The 13,448-nt window shown below is 62.9% G+C and overlaps 1 protein-coding gene across 12 annotated transcripts in view; it reads right to left on the bottom strand.

Annotated features, from left to right (window-relative positions):
• Positions 1-13,448, bottom strand: part of ATP11A (ATPase phospholipid transporting 11A) — a 105,345-nt gene that overhangs the window by 31,335 nt on the left and 60,562 nt on the right. For all 12 annotated transcript variants that reach the window (XM_045081281.1, XM_013053044.2, XM_004746005.3 and 9 more), the window contains 9 exons: positions 12,683-12,747; positions 12,018-12,099; positions 10,822-10,972; positions 10,298-10,495; positions 7,528-7,701; positions 6,333-6,496; positions 5,016-5,087; positions 3,840-3,913; positions 647-750 (listed from right to left, as the gene is read on the bottom strand). In XM_045081281.1, coding sequence (XP_044937216.1) covers positions 647-750; positions 3,840-3,913; positions 5,016-5,087; positions 6,333-6,496; positions 7,528-7,701; positions 10,298-10,495; positions 10,822-10,972; positions 12,018-12,099; positions 12,683-12,747 — 1,084 coding nt within the window. The remainder of the gene's footprint in view (positions 1-646; positions 751-3,839; positions 3,914-5,015; positions 5,088-6,332; positions 6,497-7,527; positions 7,702-10,297; positions 10,496-10,821; positions 10,973-12,017; positions 12,100-12,682; positions 12,748-13,448) is intronic.

A 13,448-nucleotide genomic window follows, 5' to 3' on the forward strand; every position in this document is an offset into this window, starting at 1 on the left:
CGCAGCCAGAGCTGCTGGCACATCCGCCACGCAGGCCACACCGCCAGGAACGAGCGCACAGTGGCTGCCCTAGGGCCGTGGCACTCCAGCCTCCCGGAACTGAGTCTGGGGGCGCTTCTCCCACACTTCCGTGAGCACGAGCTTACTCGGGTCCGCCCCGTTGGCGAGAGCACAGCTGAACACCTTGACCAGACCCTGCTGGGTTTGTAACTATGGGCACGTGAAATTCTGTGGTTTGCAGCATGGGGACGAGGCTGTGCAGGGCCGCCACGGTCTGTGGCATAGGGTCTGGTGGGGGGTGGGTGGCCAGGGCCAGAGGCACTGACAGCGCACCTGCCGGCGGGGCCGGAGCTCGGGCAAGTGGGCCAACCCCATGGGGCTGCTTGGGGCAGAGACGTGCGGGAGCCACGCGGGGGAGACGCCAGGACGTGGCTTCACGATGATGGAGCGCTTCACCAGAAACCCCACAGGACCTGACACAACGGCCGCGGACGCGCTTAACACACACGCCCCGCCATCGCCCCCAACCCCAGGGCTTCCCGTGGGCTCCACTCCGCGTACGGCACAGGCGGCCCTCAGAGCAGGACGCTGGTGCCAGCCGCCCTCCCAGCGTGAGGCACGTGGGCCGCCCCCAGCCCCATCTCACCACCGCGTTGCGCTCCACTCTGGCCCGGATCTGGTCGACTTTGCCTTCTATCACCCGGGGAAATATGGACGAATCAGCTCCCTTGCAGAAGAGATAGATTTCTCCTAAGAAAGGAAGGAAACAAGACGTTGAGTTACACGTACGGAGAACTAGATCATTCTGCACGTTACGCTTTGACGAAGCAGCAGAAACAGGAACGTCCGCGTTGAGAGCATCAGAGACGTTCCTGAGACCCGTTACCGCGCGCAGTCGGGAGAAAGTGAAGTCGTTTTTCCCACAGCCCCAGATCGCGTGGGCCGTTGAGGACCAGGAGGAAGACCAGGAGGAAAACGGGCCCCACTGCCCTCTGGCCCCCGGGCAAGGTCATGGGACGGGGCCCCACGAGACACTGCCACCGAGGGCTCGTCATCCTTCACCCCAGCAAGACCCACGAACGCGTGCTGTGAGGCGTCCCCCACAGCCCAGGAGACGTCCCCACGGCTTCACACCAGCCTGCACCGCAGACCCACGCTGCCCTGTGAGATAAACCAATGTTCTCGTCCAGGTCAGCAGGGGAAGCCGGCGAGACCAAGAGGAGAGAACAAGACGGACGAGGCTGGCTCTGGTCGACAAGCCTGCAGGCGGAGCGCCTTCTCTGCCAGCCACAAGCGTCCACGTGGCCCTCCACTGGCCAGCTGCATTTGCACGTGGCTCCTGGAGAGCACGGGACCTGGACAAGGGCGCCTGAATGTGGCCATGGTACCTGGGGCCCCGCTGACCCCAGCAGGGACGTGCTCGTGGAGCCCAGAGCGAAATGCCTCAGACAGCAAAGGGATGCCCACAGATGTCCTGAGACTAGACCACGGCTGAGGTCAACCCACGGCCGGAAAGGACAGCGTCACGACGTCCGGGCCACCAGCACACAGATCGGGATGGGGTCCCGCGGGGCACAGCCCCACCCCCAGGACACGCCCGCCAATCGTGCGGGCTTGTGGCCAGATTCTGGGCCGACGACCAGCCTGGGCAGGACCCGTTCCGGACACCAGACCTAACTTCCTCAGACACGGTTCCAGCCAGAAGGGCGAGTCCAGGCATCAACATGCGCTCTCCGACGCTATATTCATAAACAACCGTGAGGATTTATGGTAATGGCTCAGGTCACTGTGTCAACCTATCACTCCCTGGCACACGTGGTCCAGCTGGGGCACGTCTGGCCCCGGGACTCGGTTACAACAGCCTCTGATGTAAAAACGTCCGGAGTGAAAACCACTTTATTCTGCAAAGAACCAGAGTTCTGGAAGCCAGCACGGAGCTACCACGCAGAGGCGTGCCCACACGGGTGTCCCTGCCGTGCAGCAAGCCATGGCTAAGGCCGCTCACAGCCCTCGGGCAGCCACGCTCTCACTGGCCACAGGGGCTCGTGGTCTCTCATATCCATCAGGCTGGAAAACCAGAGCCATGAGCCTCACCCCCAGGGATCCGTTACTACGCAAAGAAGAACTTGCTTAACCCATTATTCAAACTTCTCCTGAAAATAACTGGTGCCGTGGCTGGTTCAGTTGCCACATGGTCTGTCCTGGGAAGCCTGCGGATCTGCGGGGACTCCCAGGAATGGGCGGACGTCTCCCCGTGGAAGGGGGGCCCGGGCCCGGCCTCACTGCCGTGACATGACTCCTCCTGGAGCTCTGCGGCGCCCTCCTGCAGGAAGGTGGCAGGGGTCTCCGAGGGTCCCACTCTGAGGGCCCCCAGCCCCCCACGGAGGGGGCAGGGCTTGCTGAGTAACGCTGCCTCACTCCCTGCGGCGCAGTCGGGCCTGCGACTGGGAACCGTCTCCCAGACGCGACTCAGCGGCCAGACGGCACATCCGCATCCGTCTTCACAGGGAACCCACAGGGCAAAGGACCAGTGACATCCGGTTCCCACCCAACGCCCTCCTCCCAGGCCACCGCACGGCTTCGACCGCACCTGCACACCAGACCGTGTCCTTCAGCGTTACGGGACTGTCCCACGACTGGACGGCCCGAGCGGAGGACTGTCTCCTGGCATTCCAGGCAGCTCGGACACCATGTTACATCCTCAGGTGCTTGGCACAAGTCTCCCTGGCTGGGCTGTGCCAGGATACCACGCCGCCGCCAGGCTCAGGGGTGTGGGGACCACGCAGGGACCGTGCCCAGAGCCGCCACGTGCCTTGCCCAGGCTCGCCCAGCGCCCCAGGAAGTGATCACAGGGTTCTGCCCAACGACACACCCCGGCCACCTCACACCGTCCTCTGCAGCCTGAGGAGTAAGGCAAGCCATGGCGCGTGCCCCCAGGACCGCGTCACCAGGGCCCTGCTGGAGGGTATCAGCCGCCCGTGCTTCCTGTGCACAAGGAGCGACACCGGCTGACCCAGAATTCCCCAACGTGCCTCCCGCTCCATCGGCCAGCTCAGAGTCCATGCGCGCTCAGGGCAGTGGGCTGCGTCTGCCGCTTACCAGGCGACTTTCCAAAGACACGGACAGCCTGGTGGCACCCGGCTTTAAGACGTAAGAAGGACCGAGATCCCGCAGTGTCGGCTAAGAGGCCGTTCCGCAACTGCGGGTGCCTTCAACTGAGCAGAGCCACGCGGCGGGGAGCCCGCGAGACACGCTGGCCACGCTGGCTTCTGTCCTCGGGTGCTCCCGGCCCCGGCCAGGACAGCTCGCCTGACCGCGGCAGCAAGAAGGCGTCCCACAAGGTGCCTGGTGCGCTGCCCCTCCCTGGAAACGTCCCAAGAGGACCTCCGTGTGGAAACAGGCAACTGGGGTTGGCCCGAGTAGGGGTCAGGGAAGGCAGCTCAGGGGGTCGGTGCTCAGCTCTGGAGAAGCGTCTGTCGGGCACAGCAGGTGCCTCAGGGCCTGGCAGGGTCTTCAGGACGGACGCGGTGGCGGGAGCCCGGAAGGCTGTGGGGGGCGGTGTCAGGCTGCTGTGTGTGGCGGCCGCAGGGAGGGACAGGAGCCCCTGCATGTCCTGTCAGCCACGCGGGGCCCAGGGGGCTGCACCCGTGCCAGGTACAAAGCCCAGGAGCCCCAGGACCGCACCTGTGCCTGCGAAGCTGAGGGGCCCCGTGCCCTGCTCACCTCGGTGTTTTGAGAGAGAACAAACGGTTGGGTCCTCGAGCTCTACACAGGTAAGCACGAGAATAAAACCGCCACAGCGTGTAATTCGAAAACTCGAAGGAAAAACACATTCCTACCTGTGATGGATTTCACAATCACGCTCATTCTCCTTCTTACTGAGTCAAAACTCAAAATTTCCAGCAGTTCAAACCTGAAGAAGAGACCAGAAATCGCTTTTACTCCTTCTCCGGCTCTCGCAGCACCGGAATCTGGGTTAGCACGGCACTTCCCGCAGCACAGCACCTGGGGCGTCCTCTGGCCTGTCCGCCCGCTCGCCCGCACCCTCGGGATCCACGGGGCAGACGCTGGGCTCCTGGCGGCTGCATGGAGGGGAGGCTGAGGCCAGGCTCCTGCGGGCTGACCCCCAGCCCAAGGTGCCCTGGATGTCTGTCCAGCACACAAAGTACACGCTCACACCCTTGAATTCTAAACACACAGGCCGTATCTGAGCTACACCGGGGTCCTTGGAGTTTGTAAAAACCATTTAAAAAAAACAAAACCAATGCGCGGTCGGCTTGTGCAGTCATTATCAGCAGACCGTGATTCCTGCTGACATCTGAAACACTGAAAGCAGTTCAGCCCCCCTGGACAGACGCTGCCAGAAACTCCCCGCAGCCCACAGACCCCAGCCGGGATCCAGGAGCCCCACGGTGGGCGGGCCTCTGCCCTCCGCAGACGGTCGCGCGGCTCCCACGGCCGCCCACTGTGCCCACCAAGGACCGGCAGCTGGTCTGGTCAGGGGCTCACCACCCCTGCCAGTGCAGGAGTTCATGCTTCTTAAGGAAACGTTAAAATCCAAGGGTCTCTGAGGCCAGAACCGCCAAGCCTTACGTCCTCTGCCCCGTTTCTGCTGGACCCGTTATTGCAGGTTTATTTGTTGAGGAGGCGGAGCTCCGCGTTGAGCTCGTGATACGCCCTCCGTGTGTGGGACCAGCCCCGACGGACCCGGTCACGAACACTGAACGCGTGTGGTGAGTGGAGACAGAACGGGAACCACAAGCATCCCACGCGCCCTGGCTCAGACCCTGTGTGGGGCGACCCGCGACAGGGGAACCCGGCGTCGTGCAGTCCCTCGGGTCAGACCCCATGTGCCACGGGGACTCCCGGGAAGCCTCCTCTGGGACGGCTCCCGGCACACACTCTGACCGACCGGCCGGTGGGCGACGGTCCAGGGCCGCCGCGAGAGGAAGGGGAGGCCAGCGTGGGGCGGGACCGGGAACGTGGGCCCCGCCAAGACCGCAGGCCGGGCTCACCTCTCCACGCCGTTCTCCCTGTTCAAGATCTCCATGTAGCCGTCCTTCAGCCGCAGGTACGTGAAGCCCAGCCTGCAAGCAGGAGGCGGTCAGAGCTTAATTCCCAGCTCGGACGCTTCTCCCCCACACGTTATTCAAGTCGGGGAAAGCTTCCGCGACAGAAAGAAGCTCTTCTGGTAAGACAGAGGCCGTGACTGGGCTGCAGACAGAGGCAACGAGTCATCTATTTACTGCTCGAGACGCGCTCCGAGAGCCACCACAACTGCGACGCACTCTGCCCTCGGACTGGTAAGCACCAGCGCGTGCTCCAGGACAAGGGCGGGTGTGGGGACTGGCCCGTCCACAGGGGCCGCATCCGGCTGCCTGAGCAGTGGGGCTGTTCAGCCCCGCGGCCGTGTCACACTTACAAGGATCCTGAGAGACTGTCGGCCTGCGGGACGACCTCTCGTTTTCCCAAAGAGGGACCGCGATCCAGAGCCCGCAGTCGGCCAGCAGGCGTCCGTGGAGCGGGGACCACGTGACAGCCCGTGCTCCACCAGCACACCCGAGTGCCGCCCGCACGCCAGGGGCCGCGGTGCAGACACAGCAGGGGCGGCTTCTGGACGCCAGGAGCTCAGGACTGGGACGAGGCCGTGGCAATGCAAGGGGCCACCGTGGGGAAGCGTGTCGCTCGGCCCGGCACGAGCCGGCAGCGCCCGGGGGGAGCGCGCCGTGGCTGGCAGAACGGTCCGTCTGACTTCTGACACGGAGTGTTCGGCGCGCTCGTTGGGACGGACCGGGAAGGCCTGCCGCAGAGCGCGGGGAATGCTGCTTGCACCTTCGTCAGGAGTCGGGGGAGCCGCCGTTTGGGATGTGAGGAAGAGAACCCACGGCCAGGGGTTTATTGCGAACACACGTGAGCCACGCGTCCCAACGAGAACCCGGAGCGGCCGTCCTGGGAACGCGAGCCGGCCCCGAAACAAGCTCCGCGGACACCAGAGACACGCTGGGGCCGCGACAAGGCTGCGAAACACCGGTCAGGCCAGAATACCGACCGCCGTCACCGAAACGCAGCCAGCCGGACGTCACCGCGGGGAGGACAGCAGAGCACCGAACAGGGCACACCCAGACGGAATTAGGGGAAGTAGCGCAGCAGTGACAGAGTCTGGCAGCGGAAACGGCGGCTGGTCGCGTGGGCAGTGGGCTGCGTGCAGAGGGACGCTGTCCGCCGGCACGGGAGCTCCGCCGGCCCACCCCCCTGCAGCAAGCCTCCCGGCACTGCAGCCTCCAGACACTCGGGGACGAGCCCCCACCTGCCAGACCCGCCCAGAGACGTACCTCTGGACGCCCTCCACGAGGGCCACCTCGTCGGGAGAAGACGAGATGTACACACAGGACTTCCCTCCGTCCGGCGACTTCCGAGGTCCGTCCACATCATCGTCATCCTTCACCTGGATGGTGTGGCACAGGCACAGCGCCCGGAAGAACAGCTCCTCTCGCTCCTGTGAAAGCACAGCACGACCCACAGATCTACGCCCCGTCGGCTTCGCGCGCACAGACCCTGCGCCGAAGACGGGGCGACACATGCCACTGCTGGGGGGCAGGAGCCAGGAGCAAGTCTCACCTCTGGGGCCTCCGGGAGGAGGGAAAGTGTGGCTTCTCGCCGTCCCCCAGCACTTCTGAGTAAGGGAGGTGAGGGCACCGGGTCAAGGTCAGGGGAGGTGAACTCAGCATCCGGGAGCCAGGATGCCCTGGGGACCCTTGACCGCCTTCCCAGGGGCCCTGCGGTGTGGCCGAGACCCAGGTGGGCCACAGACCATGGGGCTCCCTCTGAGACACTCTGCCGTGGAGAGCGGTTTCCATGTGGAAACTGTGAGGCAGGCCGGGGGTACGGTGCCCTCGGTCGCCAGGGCTGCCACTGCACCGCCCGCTAAGGCAAGCTGTCCTGTTTCCAGGGGACCCTGACAGGGCTCTGCGGCCACAAAGATTCCAGGATGGTCTCCTCACTGACCACGTGGACACGGGGAGGGGTCACAGAACCTCCCCGAGACACAGACGTCTGGAACCACAGCACTTGGCTGTGTGCCATGCACGGGCACATGTCCCTGCATGTGTGCGTGTGCACGCGTGCAGCATGTGTACCCATGGGCAGGAAGAGTGCACGCGTCACTATGAAATCCATGAGTAGGGCACGTCTGTGTGTGCACATGTGTGAGCACGCGTGTGCCTCCACCTGTACACGTGCTCAAGCCTCTGTGAACACGCGTGAGCATAGACATGTGGTGTGCACACTTGGCTCTCGGCCCACCACGTGCCCTGCCTTCCCTGTCACAGTGGCTTCTCGCACAGCCGTGACTGTGGCAGGACTGTGACTGTGGACTCGTGGCAGGACAGGGTGACGTCCCACACTCCCAATGGAAGCCACGAGGGACCCAGGGACATGGGGCGGCGCCGGTCGGCCTTGTGCTCGGGAACCGGGGCGGTGCAGCAGGGAATGCCCAGGAACACAGGTCCAGGGGGCGTGGCCACCTACCCTGGCACCAGGGCCCGGCGAGGAGTCGATCATGTCGATGCCGGCAGCCCCGGGGAGCACCTGCCCATTGCAGACGGCGTGTGGCACGTACACGTGGCCCTCGATGCAGCACTCCTTGAACTCCATGTTGTTCTCCGTGAGCGTGCCGGTTTTGTCCGTGAAGATGTACTCGACCTGCGGACACACGGCGCCGCTGCGTGAGCTGGTGGGGCTGCGACCTTCTCGGGGAGGAAGGGGCCACCGCAGACTCGGGCCCCGGCAGGGCCTTGCTTCCTGACGTCACGTTCCTTGCAGGAAGGGGCCTCTCCGACGGCCGCCCACACCGCCAGGGGGACCGTGCGTGGCCGGCTCGCCAGCCTCCTCCAGCCTCTACCGGGCGCAGCAGCCCCGACCCAGCTGCGCAGGACGGGCACGCGAGGCCTTCCCGTTCCCCAGAAGACGGGGTCTCCCTGCTCCCCCTCGGAGAGACAGACTTGGGACGGGGTCTTAAAGCTTCTCCAGCGAAAAAATCAAGGATGCAGGGAAGACAGACGCACACTTACTCGGCAAGGTCTGGGAGGTCACAGCCCACGTACCACTGAGAACACAGAAGCCAGAACCCCAGCAAAAGGGCAGAACAGATTTCCGACGGAAAACCGTACCCAGCGTTGACCCTCCACTCAGACCCATCCCGATGACGCGCTCATCAGGAACAACAGAATTCCGGGTGACGGCACGGACGTCCCCGCCGGCTGAGACCTGCCTGCTGCCCCGAACGCGCGGGAGGCAGCGTGGGAGAGGCTTAACGTGCAGGAAGGCAGCATGCAGAAGACACAGTAACACGGGGCCAAGCGCTTCACGTCTGCTTCCTCACGTGGCCTCTGCAAACCGTTCTCTTCCGTCTTGCCCCTCCCCCCTCCTTTGTGCCGGTTCCGCAAGCCAGCTGTGAGGGCACGGCCGACACCTGCTGCCTGGACGCCGCCGGCCCTCCCTGTGCTCCGGACAGCGAGAAGCAGGAAGACGGCCCGCGTGTGACAGGCCCCAGTGGGGTGGCGGTGCGGCCTACGTCACCGGCCCCTTCCCCAGAGCGGCGACGACAATGGGTGTCTCGGAGGCCGTCTTCTACTTTAAAAAAAAAAAAATTTTATTTCTTTCTTTGAGGGAGAGCGAGCGAGGGGCAGATCCAGAAGCAGGCTCCCCGCTGAGCAGGGAGCCCGACGTGGGGCGCGATCCTGGGATCCTGAGATCCTGACCTGAGCCGAAGGCAGAGGCTTCACCGACTGAATCCCCCGGGCACCCCTGGAGGCCCCATCCTCTGAAACCCTGTCCACAACCCTCCCACGGTAACTGTCGGATAGATTCCTGTGCCGAGCACCGCCCCACGCTTCTCCTTACAGAAGGGGCTTTCCTCCGGGAACGCCGTGGAACACACGGCAGGGACCGTGCACAGACACGACGTGACACGTGCAGACCTAAAGCTGTTCTGCTGCCAGGTGGCCGAGTCGGGGCTTCCGAGCACCTGTCTGGGACCAGACCCACCCATGACCGCGGCAGAACAGTCGCCTGGAAACCCGGGCTCATCCGTAAGGACGTCACCTCTCGGGAACAAGTACCCAGGACGCAGTGGGTGAAGGCAGTGGGTCCCCAGCTGAGCCTCTGCGTCCATTCCTAGAAGGCCTCAGGGGCCTCGTGGGGGCAGAGCTTGGAGGCCACAGCCTGACCCCGCCCTGTTGGAGGGTGCCTGGGTGGTGCCGTCGGTTAAGCATCTGATTCTCGGTATCACCTCAGATCGTGACCTCAAGGTCGAGGTCGGGCCCCATGTCGGGCTCTGTGCTCAGCAAGGCGTCTGCGGGAGATTCTCTCCCTGTCCCTCTACGCGCCGTGCGCGCATTCTCGCAGATAAAATCTTTAAAACGGCCTGTTTGCAAAACTACTCCCCCAAATTTCTTACTTTGTTTTTTCATTTTTTAAAAATGAGTGAACTAACGTTTACCAAATGATTTTTCCTGCAACATAAAGGGAAAGAAAGGTCAAGCCAGGGGATGGGCCTTTCCAGAGCTGTGTCCCGAGGAAGAAGGAGCTGTGGTCCGGGTCTCATGGACAGGCGTGCACGGCTCTGCCCCTCACCCAGGCAGCCCTGGACGGCCCTCCCACCCCCGTGGTGGCTGCGGCACATACCGCGGCAGACACCGTGGCCCCGATGCCAAATTCTGCACGGTGCTCTGGCGGGACGGGTGTACGGAGCTGCGGCCCCCGCCCAGATCAAGACATTCCAGTGACAAGAGCTTGGCCACCACCATTAGCAAACAGCAGGGCTGTGGGGTTGGAGTCTGAAGCCTGCAACACACCAAGCCATGAGGTCTCCCTGGACTCATCTTAAAATCGAGGAAAACGGCTCACTCTGAGCTCAGGGAAGGAAAGCAGGTGTAAGAGCGGAGTGCAGCGCCGGCAGGTTGGGACTCCCCAAACTTCCAGCATTAGCGCCCAGAAGAAGCACCGCTCACTCCGGCCACGGGGGAGCTTCCAGCAACCGGCGAACGCAGCTAGCTGTGCATAAATCATACACAGCAAACCCCGTCAACTGTCACATAAAGTGTGAAAGGCCAACGTCACGCCGTGGTCTGGGAGTCGTGGGATGCGTCTCTGGGAATGGCTTACAGGGGAAGCCTTTCCCCAGCACCACCTGAGACTGTGCCGAGATCACACAGGGTCCGGGTGCTTGGGAATGGAACGTAGAGGGACTCGTGATCGCCCACCAATCGGGGCATGGGGGAGTGCCGCGGGTACTGACCTGTCCTAATTCTTCATTTAAATCCGACGTGTTGACCAGAGGCCCTTCCCCTGTGTCCTCGTCAAACATCTCCTCGTCCCAGGTGATGAAGTAGGAGCCCAGGAACTTCTGCATCTCCACCGTGACGTACATGGACACGGGGATGATGTAGTTGAAGAGGACCATGAAGGCCAGGAAGTCGGTGAGCGCCCTGAGGAGCTGAGAGCACTGCGTGAGCCCCGCGCCCATCTGGCCGGCGGCCCCGAGTCCCGCCTGGGCTGCACCGGCCGTTCATGAACGCAGCCACGCTCTGAGGACGGGATCCTGCGCTGGGGGCTCGTGCCGTGGCAGCCGACCCCGTCCGGACCCTACCCTCAAACACCCAAGTGAGACGGGGGCCCTGTGCCAGCGGCAGGGAAGCGACGGGTACGCCTTCTAGGTCTCCATGACGGAGACGTCCGTCAAGACCAGGCGCTCGCCTGCCGCGTTCTCGCGACAGCAGCCCACGGGGCGTCTGATCACGGCCAAGGGGGCGCGCTCCGTACCAGGTTCCTCTGTCTTTCCGACTCGGTTTTCTGGTTATACCACGGCTCGTCTCGGAACGGCTCGCTCTGCCACACGTACTTGAGGACGGTGTTGATCAGCGCTTTGCTGATCAGAATGCAGAGGTAGACGATGAGGAACACGTTCATGGATCTGAAACACAAGACAGCCATGACACCCGGTGACCGCGGGCTGAGGAGCCTTTCTCACGCGTCAGGATGGTGGGGCCACGAAGACGTGGAGCACCGTGAGGGAGAGGAGCCCCCACCCGCCGGCACGGTCAGCATGAGAACAGAAGCCCCCGTCGTCGGAGCCCCTCCTGTGGCCACAGGCGTGTGACTCCAGGGGCCACAGGAAAGTTGTGAAAACAGGAGAGCGGTGCTCGCGGCCATGCGGTGGACTGCGTGGTCTGGGGGTCTAAGATCAGGACATCGGGATGTCAAGTCCTCTGCCACAAAGTGTCGACCAGGGAGTGACACACTGAGAGATCACCACCGGGGGGGCAGGGAGATGCCCTGAAGCCCTGCCCAGTGTCTTAGTGAAGGCTCGTCTCCCGGCGTCCGTTTCTGGAAGCTGCTCGTCGGGGCAGACGCCGGAAACAAAGCGTTCTTGCTTACTGAGAGCCAAATCTCCGTTTTCACATCGGGACAGCCGCCCATGGACAGAGAGACCCAGGGTCCCGTTGAGACCACCTTGCCGGGGGCAGGCAGAGACCCCCTCACAGTCTCGCAGAGATCCAGGCCCCACACAGCTCCGTACTAAATAGTCATAACCACTTCGAGGCAGGGACTCATGTGAACAAAAGGCAAAGAAGACAAAATTCTGGGCCGTGTTGTCTCACGACTGTAACTTTATACCTGACTTATTGTCAGGATTTCACCATTAAAGGAAAAGGGATTTTTTGCTCTGCTCATACCTTCCTAGGGAAAAGCTGAAAGTGACCCGATTCTGACATTTCCGTGCACTGGCGAGAGGAGTGGCCAGGACTTCAGTGTCCACACGGGGGGCCTGCAGATGTGGACTGAAGGTGTGGGGTCACTTGTGCCCCCGCAGATCAAGACTGTCTACCTAAATACCCTGCGCCACCAGCGCCCTAGAGACCAGGACGGAATTCCTAATGAGGCCAGAGGGAAAAGCTGTCGTGTCTCGGGGGCGCATGATGGTTTCGGGCTGTGGGGCCCTGCGCCCCGAGACTCACTTCTCTACAGCGGATCGTTTCTGGGATTTTGACTGGTAGTTCAGGGCCATCTTGGTTTCCATGCCCGTGTAAATGGCAACACCTGTAAGGCAGGAGAGTCCGTGTCAGAGCAGTCGTGACAGCAGCAGCAGAACTGACCGCGCACGCCACCCCACGCGCTTCTCAGGCAGACGAGCCGCCGGGGATCCTCCGACTAAAGAAGCACTTTCCGTTCCTGCAGAGATCGATCTCTGCTTTCTCCTGGAGGTCAGACGGTACCATGTTGGGTTTTCTGAAACTGGGCACACGAGCACATTTTCAAGTTGCCTCCCTTAAAAAACAAGAGCACCGCTCGGGGCGGGGAGATGCCGCCAGAGAAGCGCAGCCGTTCGCAGAAACCCGCAGAAACCCGCAGAACGGCGGCGTGTGCATTCTCCTTCCGACAGGAACTTATGCTTCCGACCCAGAAACCACAGATGCTCAACACACAAGCGACAGTCAGACACCACGGCTTCGCGGGCAGGGGCGACGCGCCGGGACAGGGGTCCTCAGGCTGCTGTCCACTGCCACAGAGCCCGCCGCACAGTGCAGACGGACGCGCCATGGCAGTAGACGGGCTGCGCCTGCTCGAGGTTAACTGCCCTGGGCTTTAGAAGCTGCTGGTGACGACTCACTGAGACACTCACCGAAGACCTTCTCAGTGTTCTTCAGCGTGGCTCCCCTGAGAAGCAGGTTCTCCGACCCCAGAGGCCTGCAAAGACAGGAGGACCAGAGTGGGGCCGGGGGTCGGACAGAAGAAGGTGGTCCAGGTGGGAATCGAGGCCTGGGCCTGACAGACTTGGTTTCAAGAGGAAATCGTGTAAGCGTGGAGTAGCTTACACTCGATCACGGAAGCTGGCCCGACTCCGTGGGAGAGTGTGGCCTTCGCCCTGGGAATGAAGACCCACTCTGCGGAAGGACCTGGCGGGCGGCCCTTTGCGGGGCCCGCTCCCTGGAGGGGCCACGTCAGCCCACACAGGCTGACAGACGGCCCCGTCTCCAAGAAGACTCGAGAGGCTTCCACTGTTTCTACCACATCCTTAGGGGAGACTCCACAAGTCGGCGGGATCCGGTCTCACTTTCAAACTCGGGAGCACTGTGTGCACTCCCCCCACGGCTGTCCAACCACAAGGACCCTCTGCGTGCAGTGGCCCCGAAATCTGGACGCTCCCCTGCCCCTGCTACCTCAGCAGGAAACCACCAAGGAAGTTAAGATCAGTCACGAAGAACATGCCGGCCCCAAGCGCACGGGACTCGGCCGTGAGCAACAGACCACGTCTCTGCCTCCGGGGGTTCGTGTTCCCTGGGCTCCCCCCGGTTTCCTCGCTGCTCATTTCCCAAGAGCAGAAAAGAGTGGGAAGCCAAAAACAGCTCCGCGGACGCTGGTGCCGTCAGCATTGCACGGACTGCATC

This window comes from Mustela putorius, unplaced genomic scaffold (assembly GCF_011764305.1).
Source record: "Mustela putorius furo isolate JIRA1106 unplaced genomic scaffold, ASM1176430v1.1 tig00000551_pilon_pilon_pilon, whole genome shotgun sequence".
Classification (NCBI taxonomy): Eukaryota; Metazoa; Chordata; class Mammalia; order Carnivora; family Mustelidae; genus Mustela; species Mustela putorius.